This window comes from Girardinichthys multiradiatus, chromosome 22 (genome assembly GCF_021462225.1).
Source record: "Girardinichthys multiradiatus isolate DD_20200921_A chromosome 22, DD_fGirMul_XY1, whole genome shotgun sequence".
Lineage (NCBI taxonomy): Eukaryota > Metazoa > Chordata > Actinopteri > Cyprinodontiformes > Goodeidae > Girardinichthys > Girardinichthys multiradiatus.
Window position 1 is genome coordinate 18,910,713 of NC_061814.1, and position 25,811 is coordinate 18,936,523.

The window sequence follows — 25,811 nt, forward strand, 5'->3', positions numbered from 1 at the left end:
CGGAAGGCCCGTCGGGCTTAAGAGGTTAGTGCTGCAGTTTTTTTTGTTAGATATATTACTGCAATTAGTTTTCATTTGAGTTTTAAAATGCATTTCTTTTTGTATAATACAGTATAAATTAAATGTATGGTAAATGTTTCAATGAAATGCAGTAAGTGCTTATAAACATGTTTTTATTAACTGAATGAATAAAAAGATAATATATTGTATTAATATATTATATTTTGAGAATACTATCAATTTATATAAATGTTTAAATGTTTTGCCTGAAATTTAAAAACGCTTCAGTCATGTCAGTCAGTCATTTTCTACCACTTATTCCATAGTGGGTCGCGGGGGAGCTGGTGCCTATCTCCAGCAGTCTATGGGCGAGAGGCGGGGTACACCCTGGACAGGTCGCCAGTCCATCGCAGGGCAAAACACAAACAACCATGCACACACACTCATTCATTCATACACCTAAGGGCAATTTAGAGTGACCAATTAACCTAACAGACATGTCTTTGGACTGTGGGAGGAAGCTGGAGTACCCGGTGAGAACCCACGCATGCACAGGGAGAACATGCAAACTCCATGCAGAAAGACCCCCGGCCAGGAATTGAACCCAGGACCTTCTTGCTGCAAGGCAACAGTGCTACCAACTGCACCACCGTGCAGCCAAAAAAATTTAAATTATAAATGATCCTGTGTTGGTTTTTTTTTAATCAAACCTCAAATCCATACACAACAGTTACCAGTATGCCATTTTTTTAAATGAAAAAATGAAAATCTAAATGTAAAAGTTTGTAAAAACTAAAATAAGTGAAGAAATAAATGCATAAAGTACACCCTGAAAACTAGTACTTGGTACACCAAAGATGTCAATCTTTAGAATTTGAAGAGGTCAACTTAATTTTTACCATCTTTGTAAATACATACCATAAAGCTTTTTTCATTAAACTTCTGTATTTAATAAAAATATTTGAAAAATACAAAAAAATCTGTTAATTTGCTCCAAAAGCCTAACAACTAAGAATTAGGAAGAAACAGCCTCAAAATGGACGTTTTTTGTTTTTTTTTCCAAATACTAAAGTTAAGGAGACCTACAGTTTCAGTTCAACTAATTCCTATCTCATTTTCTAACCACCTCCTCTGATCAGTAGTAAAATAAAAGCTTGAGCCTTGTCCTTTTTGGCAAGTCCATTAGCTGTCCCTTTCCTCGCCTTTTCTTCATCTACAGTTTCGGTCTGACTAGAAGCCAGCTTTAGTGGCCGGACCACCTCTGCTGGTTCTGTTGCCTTTCTTAACTCTTGCTGCATTTCATCACTACATGAGTGTCTACAGCAAGCACGTTCCTCCACTGTAATTCAATCAGAATCAACAGTGCTAAGTTTGCTTGTGAAAACAGCGAGGGAGTAAAGTGTGGGCGGGAGAATAAGTAACAGGAGGCCATGCTGGAAGCTTCTGCACGGTGCAAACTTGCTGCATTCAAAATCAGAATAAATAATACAAATCTAACCTAGGCTTGATTTATTTTTACAGCTTTTACCCAAACTGATACATTTATGACATACATCCAAACTTACTGATTAAATATATTTACTCTTTTACTTATTTAATATACTTAGTCTTACACATTTAGACCAGGTCTGCCTAGGAAAAAAGGTTGTGGTAATTAAATGGATGTGCAAAACCGTTAGGATCTTGCAAATGGAGAAGCGCTTGTGTTCATGTTTTTGGGGGTAAGTTGCACCCCATCATTTGACTCATTGGTCAACCGTTTCAAAACCTAGACCCAAACATGGCAATGACGCAGTTGTATGTCAGCTTCCTATTGCAAAGAAAATAAGTTAGTGATGTGTCAGCAGTTTGTGATAGTTTTTTATATGGGCAGTTGCCCAGGGTGGCAACAGAAAGAGGGGGAAATAGCTTAAAAAAAATTGTCAGTTGGGCCCTGAATAATCTTTTTATTGCTTTTATAATGTGCAGCGAGGGGAGTTGGCGCCCCCTGCTTACTGCTGAGATTAGGGAGACTAGATTAAGTTATTTGTGTGTGAACACATTGCATTTTATTCCACCCTAGAATCTCAGATAATTTCCTGTATTTTAACTAGTAGGGGGCTGAGTTGCTCGCTCAATGTGCCATTCATGCGAGAACCCCCACTGACTAGAAATGATCTTAAACGATCATACAACCAGAGCAAAGACACAAGAGTAATGTAAGCTCCTCTGTTTGTTTAGTAGAAAGGCTTTCTGCTTAGCTTTGGACCAACTGAAGGTGATCAAGGGCTTTTAAGTTAAATATGCAAAGTGTGTGTTACCATAATCTAGATGAGAAAGAAAAAAACATTAATAACCATTTCAAGTTTTTTTGACACCAACCTTCTTTGTTTGGATATATTTCTGAGTTGATGAAAATAGCTTTGGACTAGTTGTTTTGACTGACCTTAAAGAAACATTGATTGTTTTAAATTTAGGAGGTTTTCTTTTTTGGCAGAATTTAAATGACCCATCTGTTGCCTGATCAGAGGAACCATGCTCTCTCTGGGGTAAAGATCAGACATGCAGTCTTCTCTGAGTTCAGTTGAAGAGAGTTCAGCAGCTAGTAAGGTAGTAATTGTGGACCTGGCGCACCATCGGTGCTGTGTACAGAAAACAATAGGCTTCTTAGACATTGGCAGATATTAAGCTCAGTTCAGTTTGTTTTCATAAATTAAAAATGTCAATTATTCAGCACAAATTGTAATTTCCAACCACATTTACTACAGCATCATGCAAAGGCAGCTCCTCTATTGCTTTGAAACTAACGCGCAGAGTTTCTCTCCTAACACACAGATAACACAGACAGACAGAGGCAAATAATGGACAGAATTTATTTTGCTGGTCAATCTGAGCTAAAACTAGACTAGACTAATAACAAAAACGTATTAAAAATTGTTAACTGAACTGCAGCCCTGCAACTTAAAAAAAAAAAAAAAGATTTCAAAGTAAGCCCATGTTAGAAAATGACAACTTGTAAATAATTTTTTTTATCAATGTTAGAGAAAAACCCAAAACAATTGTGGCAACTTTTTTTTAAATAATGTGTTTTCTGCTAAATCATGTGTGTTCCTGAATGAAATTCAAACAACAAAATGATTTATCTCTGTACATAGCCCTAACATGCTTCTTTCCAAATATAGAACCAAAACCTCCAGCCTGCACCTTTGAAGCTCACTGATTGACCTGTCGGGCTTTTAACCTCCTACAACTTCTTCCTCCTCATAAGACATAATGCTGTGGGATGAATTAAACTCTATAATCTGTTAGACCTTATTTTTCCCATCCTTATTAGACCCAAAGGTTACCAATGGTTGCTTGTGATGTCTATTAAACACCAAGGTATAATGGTGGTGAATTTACAGCCTTCTGTTTTCCTAAAACTTGGTTGGAGCTCTGTGACGGTTTGTAACAAGCTACTTGTTCATTTGGAGGTGGAACAGACGTGCAGGTGATGAAAGCTTTGCCCAGTTGCTCTACCTCAAAGACGTTTTCATTTCATTTCTTCGTCTTTCCCCCCTCGTGTCAGTAGAAGTAAGCCCTTTAAAGTGGAACTCTTTGATTGAACGTATGTGAAACTATTTGCTTTGTAGACTTTAGGGAATAAAAGCTCCACCGTTAAAATTGGTCTATTCTTCATTCAGCGCCTGACTCCTGCTGCTCACTGCTTGCCTTTTCTTGCTTATCCTTCCATCCTGACCTAAATTTCTCGAGCCCTCAGAGAGGGAATGCTGAAACGTGATATAAATGTAAGGCCAAGCACATATGGGAGTGATCAGGGATACATTTCTTTGGTCAGAGCAATTCATGTTGCTTGCCCTTCACTGACAGCCAAAACCATTGTGGAGCTCTGCCCAAAAGTCAGTGTTTGGATAACTGTGTGTGTGTGTATTCATCAGTTAGTGTGTATTTCTATATCCCCTTTGGTTTGAATCTGTATGGATGTAAGCCAGCGTATTTTCTCTCGCATGTATGCATACGCATGAGTATGCATGAGTGAAGCCTTCCTGTCAGCATCCATTCTATTTGAGGGATATGTTTAATACATCGAACAGGAACTGATCTCTCTTGGTTCTGTGCATATTTTTATTCATGAATGTGTGAGAAGGACCAGGCCAAAGTTCTCTGGTGTTTTTCAGAATTGTCAATCTAATTTTGAACAGCTCCGCAGCCATAATGTTTAATGGACTCAGGGGCTCTACTGTTTTTCATGGCCTGCTATGGCAGTGATCTATGTTTGCATGTTGGTGATGAAACTGTACAGTACCACCACAGTTCCCTGCATAAGTTCAGTCTGATTGTATTACTCTTTCTGGATTGACCTGACAGCATTACATGCAAAGTTCTGCCACTTTTGGCTGTTGTGTCTGTATGTCTGCTGTTATAAGTCTCCATAAGTCTGAAAAGAAATCAACATATCTCTGCTGTGTTTTCATTTCATGTCCAAATTGTCTTTATAAGTCTGTTTGACAACATGTTGTGGTGCACATTCTTGTGGTGCACTGTGTTAGTCTTTTTAAACTAAATCTGACTCTGGTTCTTTTATTTTTTTTTGCAGCCTTCATAGCTTAATAGATGCAGGTCTTCAGTCACAATTGCATAAAAGCATGATGGTTTTGACCTGCTGTTTTGCTTTTTATCAATCTCACTCATTCCATCATCTTACAGGAACTGCTACCTCTTGTGCTGTCTTTCGAGCTTCCAGCCATCATGCAGTCCGACCCCAGCTCCCCCACTGTACAGCACATCTCACAGACGTACAACCTCACAGTTTCCTTCAAGCCCCCAACGCGTCTCTACAGGGCCACCGGAATTATTCGTGGTTCACAGAATAACGTCAACGCAGTAAAGGTGAGAAACGTTTCGCTGTTGGGTGCGGCTGTCCTTTTTTGGTTTTTTTAGGGGTGTTTTTTCCTCAAGGAGGACCCATTTTTCAGAACCAGAACCTGAACCTCAATTTGTTGCACAAATTATCCAAAACTGAAACATCCTGAATTAATAGTTACATTGTCATGCAAAAGCCTTTGTGCATCTTGAACTTTCCTTCTGTAGCAGCTGAAATGTTCTGACAGCACACCACCTAATAGGCTCATAGCATTAAAATTGGCCTGCACATGTATAGATACAGCTGCAGTATTTAATAACATTAACATGCTAACTCAGTTTCGATACGACTGGGTTTGTAACATATTTCATTGCAGTTTCAGTTTATCGTGTGTAAATAAATTTTGCTGAAGAAGTTGTGCTCCCCCTTTAGGTGCATATTTTTTAGTCGCACAAGATAATGACTGATGTTCCAGCATCATGCAAGCTGTGCACAAAACGTAAGGCTGCGTCCATTGTAGGAATGTGAAAATAATCACTGAAAACAAATGGTATGGGGTGCTGAGTTTTGTCAGGAACTGCTCATATGAGTCATAAATGTTGTGATTGGGTCTCTGATCCACCACCTCAAACTGGATCAATGTATTCCTACTGTAAACATACATTTTTCAAGTTTCCAAGATTTTAGTTTATACTTTGACTGGACCATTGTAACACAGAGATATGCTTTGATCTGAACTGCTTTTTTGGTTGCTCTTGGTCTATGTTTAGGGTTGTTGTCCTGCCAGAGGCTACCCTGTATTCAGTGCCATCCATATTGCCATGACTTCTACCTTCTATATCCCACCTGAAGAAATGCATTCCCTCAACATGATACTGCCACCAACAAGTTTCACCATTGGGATGGTGTGTTCAATGCGATGTGCAGTTTGAAGTGTACAACTAACAGTTGTGCTGCCAACAGATTCTCCCACCCGATCTCTCTGCAGCTCGTCCAGAGTTACCATTGGGCTATTCTCTGGTTATTAATCTCCCTGCCTGGGCTGTCAGTTTAATTGGACTGACTGGTCTTGTTAGATTTGCAGTTGTGCTATATTTTTACCTTTTCAGACAATTGATTGAAGTGTGCCCTGTAAAATGTTCAAAATTTGGAATATTGTTTTAAAACCTAATTCTTATTTAAGCCTCTCCACAATTTTAACGCCTATACTTTAAAAAAAGTTTTGTAAAAATTTTTTTAAATCATGTCGTTTTCCTTTTACTTCTCATTTGTATTGCTCTTTCACATGAAAAGTACTTTGAAGTTTGTGGTTGTAACTTGACAGAATTTGCTGCAGGGATATGAATACTTTTGAAATGCAGAAAACAAAGATGCAACCATATTTGACTGGTTTGCTTGGAAAAATGTCGTGATGTTATTTTTCTCGTTTAGTTTAACATCTATTGTTTGAATATTTCCTAACGTCTCATTTATCTTCTTAATATATTTTGCTTCAGTCTGATTTTTAATTTTCCTTTTAGTAATAGGAAATATGAAACAGCCTTACTAACTGCTCATTGAGCTGGGAACAAGGTCACCCTTACTGATCACTGTTTTCTACAAATTTCTACACATTATTACTTGTTTCCACACATTATTGAGTTTATTGCACTTTTTCACCCACTGTATCTAGTGTTTGTTCATTTATTCATCCCTGCCAGCTCACGTCGCCTTTTTCACAGTAGGCTTAAAGACGTTGTATTGTTCTCAGTGCAACAAATGGAAGCGTATGCAAGGATTATCCCTGACTTTGGGGTAGGTCTGATGGGTTGGTCCTGAGGCCTTGGGGAGCATGCCAGATGGAGGTTAAAGGATCTCAAGAATATGTAAGCTATGTTTTGTGGTAGTGTGAGACCCTTGGAACACAATTCGAGGGTTGCCAAAAACGCTCTGGGTTGTTGTCCTTTGCTGGCCACAGTGTGTGGATTCCTGTTTAACACTGGAAATGACTTGCTTAGAGACGGATCGCAGAGGTACCAAAGAATAAGTCTGTTAAACTGCATGAAGCAGAGGCAGTGGAAAATACAACAGTTTCCAAACGCCTTTTATGTTTGTTTTTATTTCCTGTGGGAATTACTGCAACATTTTTCTGCTTCTCTGTTGGTCAAACTGCTAGCTGCAAATGCAATCTTTATATCATGTAAAAACATCAATCTAAAATATAAAACACATTTAAAATTCTTTTACAATTTCTTGTATATATATATATATATATATATATATATATATATGTATATATATATATATATATATATATATATATATATATATATACATTAGGCTGTTGGCTTATACATACATATACAGGGGTTGGACAATGAAACTGAAACACCTGTCATTTTAGTGTGGGAGGTTTCATGGCTAAATTGGACCAGCCTGGTAGCCAGTCTTCATTGATTGCACATTGCACCAGTAAGAGCAGAGTGTGAAGGTTCAATTAGCAGGGTAAGAGCACAGTTTTGCTCAAAATATTGAAATGCACACAACATTATGGGTGACATACCAGAGTTCAAAAGAGGACAAATTGTTGGTGCACGTCTTGCTGGCGCATCTGTGACCAAGACAGCAAGTCTTTGTGACGTATCAAGAGCCACGGTATCCAGGGTAATGTCAGCATACCACCAAGAAGGACGAACCACATCCAACAGGATTAACTGTGGACGCAAGAAGAAGCTGTCTGAAAGGGATGTTCGGGTGCTAACCCGGATTGTATCCAAAAAACATAAAACCACGGCTGCCCAAATCACGGCAGAATTAAATGTGCACCTCAACTCTCCTGTTTCCACCAGAACTGTCCGTCAGGAGCTCCACAGGGTCAATATACACTACCGGGCTGCTATAGCCAAACCTTTGGTCACTCATGCCAATGACAAACGTCGGTTTCAATGGTGCAAGGAGCCCACATCTTGGGCTATGGACAATGTGAAACATATATTGTTCTCTGATGAGTCCACCTTTACTGTTTTCCCCACATCTGGGAGAATTACGGTGTGGAGAAGCCCCAAAGAAGCGTACCACCCAAACTGTTGCATGCCCAGAGTGAAGCATGGGGGTGGATCAGTGATGGTTTGGGCTGCCATATCGTGGCATTCCCTTGGCCCAATACTTGTGCTAGATGGGAGCGTCACTGCCAAGGACTACCGAACCATTCTTGAGGACCATGTGCATCCAATGGTTCAAACATTGTATCCTGAAGGCGATGCCGAGTATCAGGACGACAATGAACCAATACACACAGCAAGACTGGTGAAAGATTGGTTTGATGAACATGAAAGTGAAGTTGAACATCTCCCATGGCCTGCACAGTCACCAGATCTAAATATTATTGAGCCACTTTGGGGTGTTTTGGAGGAGCGAGTCAGGAAACGTTTTCCTCCACCAGTATCACGTAGTGACCTGGCCACTATCCTGCAGGAAGAATGGCTTAAAATCCCTCTGACCACTGTGCAGGACTTGTATATGTCATTCCCAAGACGAATTTACGCTGTATTTGCCGCAAAAGGAGGCCCTACACCATACTAATAAATTATTGTGGTCTAAAATCAGGTGTTTCAGTTTCATTGTCCAACCCCTGTATATGTATAAGCCAACGGCCTAAAATGTCTGTTTTAAAAATCCATTTCATTGGTCTAATAATTATTTCAAAACTTTTTCAGAAGCCGAGTTTTACATTTTCATTGGCTTTAAGCCGTATTCATCAACATTACCAGAAATAAATATGAAATATGTCATTGTTTAATGGATATATGTGGTAGGAGTTTCAATTTTGACTTGAATTACTGATATTAAACCATCAAATAAATGTATTGAAATGCGCCTGTTATGTTATGCTTTCATGTTTCCTGCTATATCCAAATACAAAAATGTGGTGCTTTTCTTTCACATTTTACTGAGTAATATTATCAACATCCATTTAAAATTAAAACTGAGTACACATCATCCCTGCCACTAACCTGAGGAGTGTTTCTGTGGTACATTGCATGTTATCAGAATTAATGAAGGTTCCTTGTGTGAATATTTCCATTTGCTCATTCCAACCACTTTGTCACCCCCGTTTCCCTAGAGAGGCACAGCTCTGTTGCTGGAACACCTGGCCGGTAGTCTGGCGAGCACCATCTCCATCACCACTCACCTGGACATTGCACCGCAACACCACCTTTTCATGAAGGGACGCAACGGCAGCAACATCAAGCACATAACCCAGAGGACAGGAGCGCAGATACACTTCCCTGACCCCAACGGCCCCCAGAAAAAATCCACAGTCTACATTCAGGGCAACATTGAATCTGTCTGCCTCGCACGGCAGTATCTCATGGTGCGTTCTTTCTTTGTATTTTTTTAATTGATATCCAATCCAATGGCTGAAATGGATTACTTTAAACCAAACTTTGTTTTGTGGTAAGGAGATGCTAGTGGTAACATATCCCTTACATACACAGATTCCTTGGACTTTGTGGTAGCTATAATGGATGCCTCTGTCTCATTTACATTATCATGGTGTGCTTGAATGATGCGTGGTTTTTAAATGGAGTGGGGGGGGGGGGGGTTGGGGGTTGCTGCGATGTAAACCATCATTTCCTCAGGGGTCCTGAATAGCCTTGAGAGAGGTTTGCTTGGCTCTCCTTCCTCTGCTGAAATATTCAAATCAGATAAAGAAGAATCTGTTTCTGATTCAAGGTTAGATTGTGTGATTTGTAGCAGCCACATACCTGCATGCAGGATGGACACTGGGTAACTCAGTTTGGCTTCGGGGCCTCGTGTTTTGTCCGTATACATGGTTTTCTAATTAGAGTTAATGATAAGGGTTTTGCCTGCATGTGGCTGGAATTCACCCGCATGTTTCTGCTTCAGAAATGCTCCATTAGCATTTATGTGTTGGATCAAGAGTAGCACCTCGTAATTTCGTTTAGTTAAAAATGCTCAGTGGCCATTCTTGTCTTGTTGACCACAACCACAGAGGCTACTCTTCCCTAAATTCCTTTGGAGCATAGTTTGAAATGTGTAAAAGTAATGGCTGTTTAATCATTCGTGGCTTGAACCTCTGCTAACCCAGTTAGGACGTCTCAGCTGTAAACAGCTTATGGTTGTTCGCAGATCCGTAATGTGGTGTAGTCATTCGGGAAAAGCTGCTTGTCTTTGTATGTAGTCTCCCAGTAGGTCCCACAGAGAGTGCCAGAGTTGTTTCAGAGAACACACAAGACGAGACATCTTTTCCCTCACTTCTTGAACAGTAAATGAGTCATAGAAGAGAGGATGAGCATAAACAGCAGAGAGGTGAATACAGAGAAGTAAAAAAGTCACTTAGATGGTAGAAAGAGAAACTAGACACACAGGAGGAGAAGACGTCTACCCGCAGTCTAATGGCTTTGTGATTTTGGCCTCTATAGATTACTGCCTGTAGGCCAGACTGTAGATTACAGCTCCAGTCTGAGGGCCCTGTCAGAGCCAGCGTGCCTCTATATACTCTGCTGCTAATTACACCCACTCTCAATCGGAGAGCCATCCAGGTCTCAGCCTAAAATACAGATCTTTGTGGTTCTTGTGGTGGTGATCGTGCAGAGGAGATTTAACTTGCCGGAATTTCCCGAAGGCTACAGAGGGTCGAATGCAGCCATGAAACTCATATTTATCGGCATGGCTAACGTATCGGTCTATAAATGGTAGATTATAAATGAAAATTTACTGCTCTTTTGAGAAAGTGTATAATTTGAGTACACAAATAGGTCATAGAACACAAACATAGTGTTAAGCGGTGTCACTGTGCTGCTGACAGTGTGAAAGAGTCTTTTGCAGAGTGTTTTTACCTTGTTTTCCTCCACAGGGCTGCTTGCCTCTGGTGTTAATGTTTGACATCAAGGAGGACATTGAGGTGGAACCTCAGTGCATCACAGCACTAATGGAACAGCTGGATGTCTTCATCAGTATCAAACCGAAGCCAAAGCAGCCTAGCAAGGTATGGCACTATGCATAAACCCTTAAAAAGATCGTTTTCAGGAATTTTATGCCTTGATAGTGACACTTACTAATCAGTCTGGCTTTGACTCTCATATCTCGTCGACTTTCTGATTACATCGTTGGACCTTTTAAAGCTGCACTCTACAATGTGCCAAAAGTACTCTTGTTCTCATTGTTTACAGTATACGCTAACTGAACACTTTATTAAGTTCACATGTTCAATTGCTTGTTAACAACAAAAACAGTTAATCATGTGGCAGCAACTCAGTGCAATTAGGCAGTTAAACATGGTGAAATTGACTTGCTAAATCTACTGGGATTTTTATAATCAATCATCTCTCTAAGTATACTAGTTACACTTGACAGGAATGCAAAAGTAGCTCAAAGAACCACTTTACAAACAAGATAAGTTGGTACCACTCATTTTGGCTAAGAACATGAAACTGAGTACAATTCACAAAGACTCATGAAAATTTGGACTATAACAGATTGGAAAATGTTGCCTGATCCGACAAGTCTCTTAATTCAACAGTGGCATTCAGATGGTAGGGTCAGAATTTGGAGTAAACATGAAAGCATGGATTCATTCTGCCTTATGTCAATGGTCTAGGCTGCCAGTGGTATTGTAATGGTGTGGGAAATATTTTTTGCACACTTTGGGCCCCTTAGAAAACATCATTGCATTGTTTAGACACCGCAGCCAACCCGAGTATTGTTGGACTAAAATCTCAAAGGAATGTTGTTGAAATCATGCCGCAAGAAATTAATGTAATTGTGAAGGCAAAGGGGGTTCTGACATGGTACTTGCAAGGTGTACCTAACAAAGTTTTTTTCATTCTTTGTTAAAAAAAAGGATGTGCCAATCAAGATTGTTTGTCCCTGTATCTATCAGTCATTTAAGAAAATAAATTTGCCGATACAGATTCCCGGTCTTCATTAAAGTTAATAAAATCAGTGTCGTGCATATGCTGTATTTTAAAGTGTTGCTAAGGTACACTGCGTTTCACCAGTATTACGTGGTCTGCTTTAGTATTATGGCTGTGCCTCACTTAGCTCAATCACCAATGACGTTTAGTACCCTGCAGTCCCTCTCCTGTTTGTTCGGTTAGCAGCAGATATTTTGTATCAACAGGAGTTTCTGCAGGGCAACCTTTAGACAAATACTCACCCTTTTCTCCTGCTGGAGCTGTTGCATCTGGAGCACTTTGCTAAAGTGGTAAGCTAACATGCATATTTATGCTAGCAATGCTAGGTTGTTGAAAATTCAGCTAACTACATATTTTAATGTGGTTCTTTTTAATTTTACATGGACAATAGCACTTTGTTTTGAATGTTGTAAAATATATTAACTAGAAAAACACCTAGAGAGCACATACCTCTACCAAGGTCACAGCATATCAGCTGCTGACAGGGTCAGGAACCATGTGGGAATGTCAAGCTGTGATAAAGAGTCCTTTAGAAAAATCCAGTAAAAAAAATCCAAAAAGGTTCTTCGCAACACCATCAAAATCTAATCATTTGTTTCTTTTCCTTATACGCACCTCGAGATATTTTGCAGGCAGACAGAAAGACAAACGTTGACAAAAACATAACTTCCTTGGCAGAGGTAATTAGTGTTTCAGAGCAGGTAACATAACACAGACCAACCAGGAGCTGCAGCAACCAGTCTATTTCAACATGAATGTCAATGAAAGGGTAAAAAAAACACTTATTTAAAGATGAACTAAAGCCCAAATCAACTTTTGTTTGCATAGAAACTGTATAAACAGGCCCTTAAGTGTGCTACCTTTATGTTACTATGCTATTTTGTTTTAATTTCATGTAAACTTCGATTCTGCAACATTTGTCCTAAAATCTGTCTTAGTGCTGGCCTCTTTGGGTGGAACTGCAGTTGAATTTTCCTATTGGTTCAAACAATACATTTTAGTACATGCTTACGACATAGCCTTAAGTTCGGGTATAAAACCATCTCACTCTGACATGCCCCGTCGCGAGTCAGGTGTTGGAATTGCTCCTCCACTGTCTTGGCAATGCCAACTTCGGGCATCGCCGAGTCAGCGCCTTGACTCAGCGGCTGGAACTGGTGCGGCTCAGGTCCACTGTGCTCCATAAAGCCTCGCTCGTCTCCGATGATGAGGGGGGTGAAAAATCCTCCACCTCAAAAGATCTATCCATGGCGAAACTACCTGCGTAGCTCTACTCACTCTCCATTTTTCAATATGTGAAATTAAGCTAGCTGCCAATTTCCCTCGTCCTCCTGACCACAACCCCGCTTTACCCCATCCGCATACTTGGCACTGACCACTTTGCTTGCATTTTTTAAAATTTGTCTGGGGGTGGAGTTATTCTTTTACATGGGGATTAGCTCCACTTTAACAATACAAAAAGCAATTTTAAGGGGAAAACACAAGTTTTTTAGTTTGACCAAAAAAGGGGCACAGACTATGAACATTTTTGTTCATAGTCTGCAGCAGTTGTGGCCAAAATAAAAACTAAAAGATATGCAAAAGAAAGGCCTGAAATAGCTGTCCTTGACTGCTGTAACATTAGCATTTTAATAATGAAGCCAGGTTACTTTGTTATCAGTTAAACATAATGTGAACATTTTACAATAGAAGTTAAACTTTGGTAAAATTATTAAAAGCAATCCCCCCATCTTGATGATTGTTATAATGATCCACAGTAATGTCTGTGACTATGCCAAAATGCCATATTTTGCCAGTGTAACCTTTTTTTCCTGCATAATATTAAAGAGATGATTGAGAACTCTGCAGTCCACACCACACTGTGTTCATTGACAGGAAGCAGTCATTTTTTAGAAATTTGTCTGCACAGTTAAGACATGTATATGCATATTATCTATGAAAATGGACAGGTTTATGTGAATCATTAATCAGCAAACAGATAACTGTCAGGAGTTTTGTCAGAGAATAAATCATTATAATGGATGAATGATATTAGTAATATAATTTAGATCTACTAAAGCTAAACCTTAGCAAACCTTAATATTTAGAAGGTAACATATGTTAAGTTTTCTCCCACAATACAATCGGGTTGGCACCCAAACACAGCTTCTGTCTCATTTGATCAAATGTAACCTCAGGCAGAGGCAGAGAAACAAAAAAGCCACTGTGGCACTTCCAAACTACCTTCCATCAGCTGTCACAGTGTGGCATCAAAATAAATGTAAAAAATCTGCTTTGCTGCATTTTATTATTGTTTAATAGAGCTGAAAAGAGTATAACTGGAACCCAGTACCGACCGTGGGAAGAGTTCTGGCAATCGGACATCTGGGACAGCAGGGAATCAAAGCTGGCGGTCTCCTCTGCAAAGGGGCTGCCAAGCATGGTCCACCTGATTGATGGGAAAATTTTTCATGTTCTTTCATAGATTTTTTGTATAGGAGGAGACTGTCATTTTTTTCATTTTCTTATTTAGATGTAAACTTTTCTTTTAAGAAATTCACATGACATTAGAGCAGCTTTTGGGGCTATTTTGCAGTATCTTACTCCATACCGTGACTTAAAGTCTGTTAAAACAACCACCACCTGCTTTAGATTTAAAACATGCCTTTGGTTTTATTCACACTCTGCCTCTCAACAAGGTTTAATAAGTCTAATCATATTTTAGCACTTAGCTAAAGTCCTGACAATACTTTTTGAGGTGCCCTTGTGCATCCCTGAGCCAGGGCTCAGTGCCCGGAGCAGACAGATCTGCAGAGACTGCTGCAGAGGTGCCAGGGTAAACACCGACCCAGCCCACACCCACTCAGGAACCCTTCACTTAAGCATTTTAACGAGGTGACTGCAGTCCCCCAAAAGGCCCGTCCGAGTGTGTGTTGCAGTCTCAGTGCTCCAAGGACATTAGCAGACTTTTTAAAGAGACGGAGTGTTTGCGTTTGTGTCAGCAAGAGTGATCGTGTTTGGAAGTCATTTTTAAAAGCTCGAAACGGTCAAAGTCGGGGCAACATTGTGTCCAGATTTATTTTGTTATTTATGGGGTATGGGGGTGGGGGTTGGGGGTTCCAGTGATAAGGAAAGTTGTGGTTTTCTTTTAGTGATTAAACTTCTTACATTTTATCTGACATGAAGAATATTAGGTATTTCACAATATTCTCCTATCAAAAATTGAGATAGGTGATGGACTTTTAGCAGCTGATGAAGAAATGTTTTTTTCTTGAACATTGCTCCCATGTCGCTCCCACACCGCCTTAACGCTTATCCTTCTAATCTGCTCTTAATTACCTCTTCCTTCCTCCTATTTCTTGTTGTCTCCCCCTTCAGTCTCCCTTAGACTCCCTATTTCTGGTGCCAACATTCCCTATCCTATCTGTCCCTCACCCCTCTATCTTGTTTTTATTTCTTCCCAACTATTTATTGATCTCCTCTGTCTTCTTTCCCAGTCGGTCATAGTGAAGAGTGTGGAGAGGAACGCCGTCAACATGTATGAAGCTCGAAAATTCCTCTTGGGTCTTGAGAGCAACGGGGTGTCCTCTTCTTCACCCTCCCTGGCACTGAATCCCACCAGTAATGGTCCATCACCGTCCCTCATTTGCCCTGTTGGACTGGACATCCTGACCTCAGCTGGCCTGGGGCTGAGTAATCTGGGTAACCTGTTCAAATTCTTATTTCTTTTTTGTTAAGCTGCTTCTGATGGCATTCCAGATGTTTTTCCTTGATGTAGAAAAGATAAATCAGTTTAAAAAGATAAGGTGCTATTCTTCTATTAGTTGCACAAAGTGCATGAGAGTTGAAATTTCCAGACAGTATAATAAACATCCAAATAAATCAGGTTTTACTTTCTGCCAGAATCCAGTCACATATCCATGATGTCACAGATGTATCGAAAGTCTGGCAGTTTCTGCAGAATCCTTCTGTGTAGCTGCCGTATACAGATGCAAATACCATCAGAATCTACGTGTCATCGTAAAGTGCTGTTCATGTGAATATCGTGATGAGTGAATATTTGACCTGCAGAATTACCCATTAGAATATAACATCATCAATCCTGAAAATTCTTACTATTAATTATTATTATTATTAATTATTTCAGCAATTTTATTTAAATGTATATTTTGTTTCACAAAAACTGTTTTAAAAAAAATATTGGCATCTCACAAAATAGAATTTGAATTAATTTGTTTGAAAGTTAACAAAATAATTATGTGTGAAGTGCCACCTATAGCATGCAGAAAATTGTTAAATTAAGCGCTTAATAGTAATGTATTTACAGATAAAAATCCCTAGATATTTAGAATGTTAAATATGATGAAAATGAACAAAAAGGGCTTTCATTTGAGTCAGAGTGTAAGGAAAAATCTTTCTATCACAGGTTTTACTAAAAATGTAAAACAAGAGACTAACCTTAAATGTATTACTATTTATTTTTGAATTTTTGTAGTTAAAATTAGATTCAGACATTTATATTGACTATACAAATAAACATGAATAAAAACGGAATGGTCTGGATTAAACAGGATTCGCTATGCAGGGTGTGATCGGGGAAATGGAGAATGCCTTATGTGTGAATCTTAAACATTATCGTTTTACACGCTCCAAGTTGACTTACTGTGTGGAGGAAGGCTGGCCTTTGATGTGGTTTTCTCCAGACTTTATCAGCATTTTCACTAAACGATAGCTTCTTGTTAATTTCAAGCATCCATGTCCTGAACGGAGTTTGTTGTTATCATTATAAATCGCAATATTTTTTTTTTCGCAATTTTGTTTTTATCCCAGTAAAGTTAAATGACATTAACAACCTCCATGAAACCTTAAAATTGCTCTGATATATTGGGTCTTTCTGTATCTGCTGAAATCTGACTTCTTGTTGGAAGTAGAAGCCTGGCTAAACAGAAAACGTGCCTCCATAGAACATACACAAGCTTTTTCCACCAATCGTTCTTGCTCAGTTTTCAGGTCGATTTCCCTCCATACCAACTTCCACACCAAAGAGTGGCATTGCTACCGTAACCTGTTCTCTGACTGGAAAAAGTTTGGATGAGGCTGAAAATCTACCAGTTTCTTTCTGCATCTTTAATTGGGCCTCATCTATTGGATGAAATTAAAAAGAAATTGAATTTGTCATTGATTAGCAACATTTTAAAATCTGATGTAAAATATTTAATAGTCTTTATTGTGTTTCAAAGAGGAGGGTGTGTTTATTTTCAGCAACTATGGAGAGTCTCAGAGGAAGCAGGTTATGTGAGACACATTTTATTTTTTATCTCTTCATTTGGCACAGAAATGTTCATATTATGGCCTTTTAATGTTCATTATTAAGATGTAAAGTGTGTGGCCAGTTAAATTGTTTTTGATTCCACTCTCCAATCAATTCAGTAAAACGTGTGAATTGGTTGGGGGGAACCTACGACAGTGGACGTTTTCTTGCTGTTTCATTTAAACCCAGGGGCCCGGGGGTGAAGCTGTGGATACCCACATCCTGGCCTTTAGTAATTGCTACATGCTTCTTTTCCTCAGATTACAGGCCAGCCTGCCAGAAGAATCCCGGGTCTTATTCCTGGAGCCAAACCAGCCCCTCATGAAAGCCACAGACCTGTTTCTTTCTGTTTTCATACACTGTATTTGGGTTAAAACACCAGGCACCATATCATTGTTGCTTTCAGTAACATGGGTTTATTGGGTATGAGGATACGCTGGATATATGCTTTTGTTTCCACAACCTTGGAGAGATCTAGGAAATTCTTCCTCTCATTTGCTGTCTGGTTGCAGTTTGATGGAATTCCGGTAAAATAGCTATAAAACCGAGATTGTTTTCTGAGGTCCTCAGCGTAACATGTGATTAGCTTGAAAAATGGCTTTGCTTTTTGACAAGATCACTCATGATTTGTTCACTTCATTCTTTTCCTCTTTTTCATTTTGACCTTTACAGGTTTCCTAGGTGTGACAGCGTCCCATTCCCTCCCCACCTCTGCCACCCCGAACACCGTTCTGAACAGCCTAAACTCAGCTCTGAGCCCCCTGCAGACGCCGAGCCCAAACACTCCCACACCATCCCCCTCCATGTGGCCCAGTTCGCTCACCAGCACCCAAAGTTTGTATACAGAACTACCTTTAAAAACTTTTTTCTCCAAGTTTTCTTAAGTTTAGGTGTGAGGTATGAAATCCTTGTAATCTGTTGATCATCTGGATTTACAAACTAGTTGATTCCTTTTATCATTCATTGCAGGCTTCACTTCCCAGCTAGTGCTGCACCCTGCAGCTCAGGCCACCCTAAGCAGCATTCTTATGTCAGGCGTGCAGGGTTACACACACAGCACACCATCTCCTCCACCTGGCCTAGCCCCTATAGACAAACAGCCAAACGGGATCCCTGAATGCACACTTAACGGACATGTAAAGGTTGGCCTTGCTTTCTTATTCATTTAGCATTATTCGAATTCTAGTAAAAAAAATTAATTTATTGTCTTCATGTGTTGTCCTCTTTCCTCATGTTAGCATCCTGCTTATGGGAGGCTAGCGACAGCATCGCTCACAGAAACAGTTTTAAGTCCAGCTCCTTGTGATTCGGCCAAAGAGGCCAGCGGACACAGTCCGTCAGAGCCGCTGTCAAGCAAGTCCAACCCAGACGAAGGTATGCCTCAAACAGATATGCAACCTTTCTGAGCTAAACATAATGCAGGATGATCACATCACTGACAGATGTTTTGACATGAGATGAAAATATGCATGTTCCAGAATATCGAATAATACTAAATGAATGTCAGTATTTTCATCTTAAATATTACAATATCAACATATTGGTTACCATGTAGGTTGTATAGAACTGGCATCAGGCCTGTGAATCTATAGTGCCTGAACTTTTCCACATTTTGTCATGTTACAACCACAAACTTCAATGTACTTTGTTGGTGTATGTGACTAACACGGAGTAGCAAATATCCACTGAATAAAATCGAATACAGCCCATTGTCTTCAGATGTCCCATATTTAGTAACTAGAGTCCACCTGTGTGTAATGTAATCCCAGTATTAATCCAGCTGTTCTTTGAAGGCCTCAGATGTTTGTTAGAGAACATTCATGAACAAAGATCATGAAGAACTAGAGAACACAGTAGACAGGTTTGGAATAAAGTTTTGATTTTGCCTAAAAATCTGCAAATTGCTGCATGAATGCATGCATGTTTGCGTGTGCACAGGGGTGAATGAGACGTGTAGAAAAAAGTCCTTTGAGGTTAGCCGTATGACAAAAAGGATTCATACAATTTAAGTCTATTTACCTTTAAGTTTTATTAATAAAACACACAATCTTATAGAGCACTGCTCAATCCATCAGTTAAAAATGGAAAGAGAATCTGGTCCTTATGGAAGAGTGGAGGACAGTGAGCCTAAATGTACAACCCCAGCTGCTAGCGTGGCTAATGTCAAAGTATATTCATCTGTTAGAATGGCCAAATCCAATAGATCACAAGACTTAAAGATTGCTACAGATGCTCTCCTTCCAATCCCCCTGAGCCTCAGCCATTTGTAAAAAAAAAAGAGGCAATGATTCAGTCTCCAGATGTGCAAAGATGGCAGAGAAATACCTGAAAAGAGTTGCTGCTTTAACTACAGTAAAAGGGGTTTTACAATGTATTTTATTAACTTGCTGGGCTGAAAGCAAATGCAGGCCCCACTTTTAGTTTTAATTGTTTTCTATATTTCAAGTCAGTTGTTATTTAAAAAATGTTAAAAAGTTCAAGAATTATGAAGCCCTCCCAAGGTATCTTATACATTTACATTTTAAAATGTCATTAAAGCATCATTATGGTCTTGGTCAACAATTTGCCTCTCATTCATAACATTGTGCCTTGCTCACTTCCCTCCACCATATATTTTTAACACAAAAATATGATTTATGTGTTATTATGACCTTGGTTGGTCAAACATTTTGAGTTGTTAACATTTTCAACTCCAATTTGCTGGAGCTCAGCCACCCAAACTGAACATAAATGTCCAAATCACGTTTTTCCACTTGAGATTTATGTTGCTCTGAAAACCACACAGGGAAATGTGTAAAGCGTTCTTTCTGTTTCTCTATAATGTCCACCCAAGCTCGTGCTCTGCATTTATTGGAACGGAGACAGATTAACTGCTGGTTTCCTAGCCGTTCAGAATGGTCTTCATTTCCTCTGCTTTTTACACTTGTGAGATTTCGCCCTCAAAGCCTCACTCTCACGCGTCTCGTTTTTCCCCGCTGCTTTCTGACCCGCTTCACTCTCTCCTTCCTCGTGTGTCCTGGTAAGCTTTCCTCCCACCTTCTCTCACGTCCTCCTGTGTCCCAGAATGTGTTTGGACTGGCCTGGGAGGTCTGTCTCACCTCTGCACTGTGGATCATCTGAGCTTGGAGAAATAATGAAAACATCAAAACCGCACCGAGTGTAGACTGACATCATATGTTATGTCATAGCTTTCACGCACATACATGTAGTCATGTTTACAAGCATGCATCCACACACAGACGTGCACATGTTGTTGCACAGAACAGGTTCTTTTCAAATGAGTAATATATGAAAACAATCATTTTCACAGCGGCTGTGTTTTCAATTAATCCGGGATCTGACTAAGATGTTAACACACATGTGCATCACATACAGAGTGGCTTTTTGAGTGCACAAACCTGAAATATTTCACCTGTTGCTTTCAGGTTTTGCTTTTTTTCTGCTTAATTTTGGGGGAAATATTTGTTTTCCTTCAGGCTCCGACACGTTTGTGGAAGTGGGCATGCCTAGAAGCCCCTCTCACTCAGCCAATGGGAGCGAGCTGAAACAGATGCTGGCTTCGTGCAAGACGTCATCTGGGAAGCGACAGGCTGTCGAGCTCCTGCAGGGCACCAAGAACTCCCATCTACAGTATGTTTGTGTCTATAAAGACCGTTTTCCATTTGGATGAAATGTTATCTGGCTGAAATGAAACACAGATCTGCAGATACTGTTTTAATTAAGTCAAGATGTTGCTACATAAATTGCAGATGGTTAGTTATTCCCACAGAGTAAAAGGATTTAGGAGTTTTAGGTGTTGGATGCCACATTGACTGTGCTACACACTAAACCTGGACAGGATTATTCCTGGAAGATCCAACTGCATCCTCATAGTGAAATCTCTTAACTCCTAATCATACAAAATCCTTGAAGATTGCATCAGGAGAATATGAGATGTTGGGGAAAGGAATAAATTGCATCTATTTCGTTGCTTTCTTTGTAATTCTACCAGTTCTGACTGTCTCCTGTCGGACGCTGAGTCCAGCTCGTCGGACGGTCCTGTGGCAGATAAGAGGGCACCTGGCAGTGAGCGGGCAGCCGAACGGGCAGCACAACAAAATGAGAGGGAGAGGATCAGACTGGCACCACAGACTTCTTTTGCTAACATGCAGGTAAACATTTAAATACACCCAGAAGAAAGACATTATTACCTGTGCTAAGGTATAAAGAGATCTAACTGATTCCTGCTTCTTTCAGGCGTTTGACTATGAACAGAAAAAGCTGTTGGCAACCAAAGGTCAGTTTGTGCTTCATTATAAACCATTGAATTGTTATTTGTGTACCAAATAACAATGGTTAAGTTTCTCTCAATTTTATCATGCATCATGTTTTTAATCAAAGCAATGTTAAAGAAACCTGTGGTGACGGAGGTGCGGACCCCGACCAACACTTGGAGCGGTCTGGGCTTCTCAAAGTCCATGCCAGCTGAGACCATCAAAGAGCTGCGGAGAGCCAATCACGTCTCATATAAACCCAGCATGACCACCACCTATGAGGTCAGACATTTAGGGCTGAAATTAACCCTGTATTATCTCTGATGTGTAACAGTTACAGCCACAAGTATTGCCACCCCTGGTGAAGATGTATAGAAACCTTAAGTTCAGCTTTTATCAGTAGCATCATCTGACATTTACAAAACAGTCAGCTTTGGAGATTTTTTACATCCCTTATCCCTCTGCTCGCTCTGCATGGTACCAGGATATCATTGTCCAATAATTTTCGCTACAGATCCAGTTAGTTTAGACTTTGTAACTGTTGTTATCTCTGTAGATGTGGGAAGGTTTAACCAAGACGCTTTTCTCTCACAGCCATTTCCTAACTTTTGAAGATCAATATACCTGCCTTGCTTGAATGCCATGTTAACTTGTCTTTCTCTCTCTCAGGAGTGTTTAAAGGAAATGGGCCTAGCACGTCACATTTATACCCCATGGGAAACAACAAGTCATTGACTGATAAAGGACAAAAAATACCCAATACTCTGATCATCTTAAAAACTAACGTATGAATGTACTCGTATTAAACGTTGGTTTGTCTAAACCTTTCAGTGTGAGCTTAGGTTACTGCAGTAAAAGTTGAGTCAATTAGAAGGCTTTTTACACATCTTCACCAGAGGCGCCAACATGTGTGGAGGCTGCTGTATACATCCTCAAAGAGCACCTGACAGATTTATTCTTACATTATGTGTCTGTGGTGAAAAAAATTAAATTAAATAATAAAAAAAAAAATTTAAATCATGCGTCTAAAGAAATATATAAAATTAAGAAAAATAAATAAAATTACAAAGATGTTTAAAGTGTAAATTGTATAAATCTTTCAGTTTCATTTTTAGAAGAGTCTAAAAATTGGGGCTTTGTTTTTTTTAACAGTTTTCGTCGTTTTCTTGTGCTTCAGGGTTCCCCGCTGTCCTTGTCTCGATCCGGCAGCCGGGAAGGCGTCGGCAGCGGCAGCGACTCGGACAACTGGAGGGAGAGAAACGGGAATGGCCTGCCGAACCACACAGAGTTCCCCTCCGCTGTCAGCAGTCCGAAGAGAAAGCAGAACAAATCTGGTCAGAGTTTTAAAGCCAGTTTACTTCATACTGTTAACATTTTTTGCCGCTGATTCAACACTTTAGGATGAGAATATTCTGTTTCAATGGTTTGTTCAGGTTCAGATTTGATCATTAAATAATAATGAAACAAGAAGGTCCAAGATCTTTTTTGCATGACAAAAAATCTTGTAAAAAATTTGTAATAACAAATAAGCAAAAGAATTACAGGTGTGCTTTGGCATTTAACACTAGAACTCCCAGGGCTGTCAATTTCACGATTTTGAAAGTTTGACATGCCATAACTCTGGTTTATTAAAACTCTTATCTTCCTGGCATCCTGACTTTTTCTAAACCCGGGTCTTTTGTATTCCTATGTCTCTTTTTTTTTAAATAACAAAATAAATAAGAGATCTAAGTATTTCTACCTCTAACTACCACAGCCGCTATTTTGACGGCCCTGTTATTTACATTGATATTGTTTTCCTGCGGCTGAGTATACGCGCGAGCGTTGCCTAGCAACCGCCACTCTAGAACGCAGTCTGAGAAGGAGATTGTTGGCGTCCTACAAATGGCTTCTAGAAGGATATTTTCTGCTCAAGAGGCATTGGAAATGCTTCAAAAATTACATGATTGTGATTCTGGGGTCGAGAGGGATTCTGACGGCTCTTGGTCAGCATTCAGTTCCAGTGACAGCGGGTCAGAGAGTGAACCTCCCCCGGCTAAAAAACATGAGTCGTCCCAGTAGCAGAAGGTTGTGGCGCATTATTTCAAGGAAGTAAAAGCCTAGCCTATTGAACAATTTCATCATTTTAGGCTATAGTTTACAGATTAGTAAACTAATAATATATAAACTATAGCAACAGTGCCACAATCAGCGCAGGTTCAGAGACAGGGAGACGAGCCAGGTGCCCAGTGCCCAGCTATAAACCCAGCAAACCGGCTCACTGGCAGGAGAGAAACTAAAAAACAAGGTACTGATGATGGAAAAAGAAATAAACAATAAGTTAGGTCATAGATATAGTAGCCCAGTAACAACAATCTATTCTGCGCTTTACAGCGTTTTCATCGCAAGACGAGCGCACAGCTGGGAAGGAGGAGGAGATAGGAAAGGATGGCACTGTGTGGACAGTAGTAGGGGAGGAAAAAAGTAGAGGGAGGCGCCAGAGCCAGAACGCGTTGACAGGGCACCAGATCCAAGATGCCCAGACCGCGTTCCTCTGCTTGCTCATCCACGTTCAGGGCTGCAGGGTGGCTGAGGCCCGCAGAGTTTTAGAAGATGATTCCTCCTGGGACATGAGTGTGGATGAGCTGAAGGCGTTATTAGCACTAGTTTATGTCCGCGAAGTGAAAGGGGGGCGTAACATGGAGCTGTCCAGCTTTTGGTCAGATTAGTAAAGCTTTTTTTTTTTTTAAATGTACCCACTACTCTGTATTATTTTTCAGTACTATTTATAAATAATAATAAAACATAATAGGTTTTGATCAAATACTATTATTAACTCTTGTCAAAACCATAATTTTATAGCGTGCAAGAAAACCTTTAGCATTCAGACCAATGTAATGCGATGACATCATCACCGCCCTCGCATCCAGAATGCTCGCCGTCAAATTGACGGGCGTGGGAGTAGTGTTAGAATTCTGGGAGTCCTAGAGTTAAACTGTTTCCTTGTTTCCCTTTTTTTTTCTTTGTTTTGTCAAATTGTTGACCGTGCAGCTGCAGAGCATTACCTCAGCAGCAGCAACTACATGGACTCCATCTCCTCCGTCACCGGCAGCAACGGCTGCAGCCTGAACTCGTCCCTGAAGGGCTCGGACCTGCCCGAGCTCTTCAGCAAGCTGGGTTTGGGAAAATACACAGACATCTTCCAGCAGCAAGAGGTAGAGAGCTGGTGCACCTCTTCTGTTTTATCATTTTAAATCTTGTTTCCTTTCTGTGCTCGTGAAAGCATCGGCCAAATCAAATTTAAATCTCGGGTTTAAACAAGGCAACCCTCCATTAAATGCTGGGTAATGATGTTCATATCACGTGCACCTAATGTAATACATCTGTGGGTGATTTAAGTGAGAATAAAAGTGGTGTTGTCTTATTTATTCCTCAACAGAATTTCATATTTTATTTTAAGGTCTGCTTATTTTTCTCCACTTTTCAGTATTGTTACATTTGTTTAAATCAACTGTATGACTCGAGTCATACTGTAACAAACTCCACTGAAAATGGCGAATAAGAGTTATTGCTGTAATTTAACTTGTTTCATTCATTATTACAAGAAACAATGGAGCACGAAATCATGAAAGTTAAACCTGAAGTTATGAATTATAAATAAAAGTATTTCTAGGAAAAATTATCCCCCCATTTCATGTCGATTCATATTTAACGAGGGGAGCAGTTTCCAAAATCTTAAGGATCAGGACCAAAGTTGATGAATATATATTTGAAGACAATAGGGCAATCTAGAAGAAATATGAGAAAAGAGGTTCACCACATTTTGCATTACTTGTTTCTGCGAATGCCTGTCAAATATGTATTGAAGGATGCAGGATACTCTTTCAGTTTTCCACAAAAACATGCTGAATTGTCAAATAATTTGTAAAGAATTTGTTTTTTATAATTTTAGGTTTTGCTTTACAATACTAAGGATTTTAAGTTTTAGACTTAGTGTTTATTGGTTGATCTTCGCTAAAACAACTAATTTGCAGCAGTGGGGCCCTAAAAAATATAATTGTTCCGTTTTATTTCAGATTGACCTCCAGACATTCCTGACTCTAACAGACCAGGACCTGAAAGAACTAGGAATCACCACCTTTGGTGCCCGCAGGAAAATGCTACTTGCCATTTCAGGTATGTATGAAGAAGAGGAATGTATTTGTTGTGTTTTGCATGTAATTATTGGCTTCTCATTGTAGCTTAAATGAGTGAAAAACATCGATATAGGCAGCAGTTCAGTACAAAGACACGTCTCAAGTTGTTCTTTTTCTTGGTGTTCATCTGGTACAAGCTGGAGCCTGATCCTGCCCACTCCCCCAGATAATGATTGCCTAAAAAAATTGTTTTTCATTTATGTTTCCTACATTTCCCCAACAAGCCTGAGTGGATCCCAGCTGTGGAGAAGGGATGTAGTAAAGCTCAGCTCTACTGTTACATAATGGCATTTTTAGCTGATAGTAGAGGTGCACTAATCAAAGATTTTG

General features: G+C 39.8%; 1 protein-coding gene across 1 annotated transcript in view; it reads left to right on the top strand.

The window, feature by feature from the left end:
- Nucleotides 1–25,811, top strand: part of LOC124859318 (protein bicaudal C homolog 1-like) — an 89,582-nt gene that overhangs the window by 58,948 nt on the left and 4,823 nt on the right. Inside the window, exons 7-20 of the mRNA XM_047352055.1 lie at nt 4,687–4,869; nt 8,946–9,197; nt 10,704–10,835; nt 15,240–15,444; nt 17,726–17,887; nt 18,023–18,195; nt 18,292–18,427; nt 20,530–20,683; nt 21,045–21,204; nt 21,290–21,329; nt 21,434–21,588; nt 22,484–22,640; nt 24,337–24,500; nt 25,362–25,461. Coding sequence (XP_047208011.1) covers nt 4,687–4,869; nt 8,946–9,197; nt 10,704–10,835; nt 15,240–15,444; nt 17,726–17,887; nt 18,023–18,195; nt 18,292–18,427; nt 20,530–20,683; nt 21,045–21,204; nt 21,290–21,329; nt 21,434–21,588; nt 22,484–22,640; nt 24,337–24,500; nt 25,362–25,461 — 2,173 coding nt within the window. The remainder of the gene's footprint in view (nt 1–4,686; nt 4,870–8,945; nt 9,198–10,703; nt 10,836–15,239; nt 15,445–17,725; nt 17,888–18,022; nt 18,196–18,291; nt 18,428–20,529; nt 20,684–21,044; nt 21,205–21,289; nt 21,330–21,433; nt 21,589–22,483; nt 22,641–24,336; nt 24,501–25,361; nt 25,462–25,811) is intronic.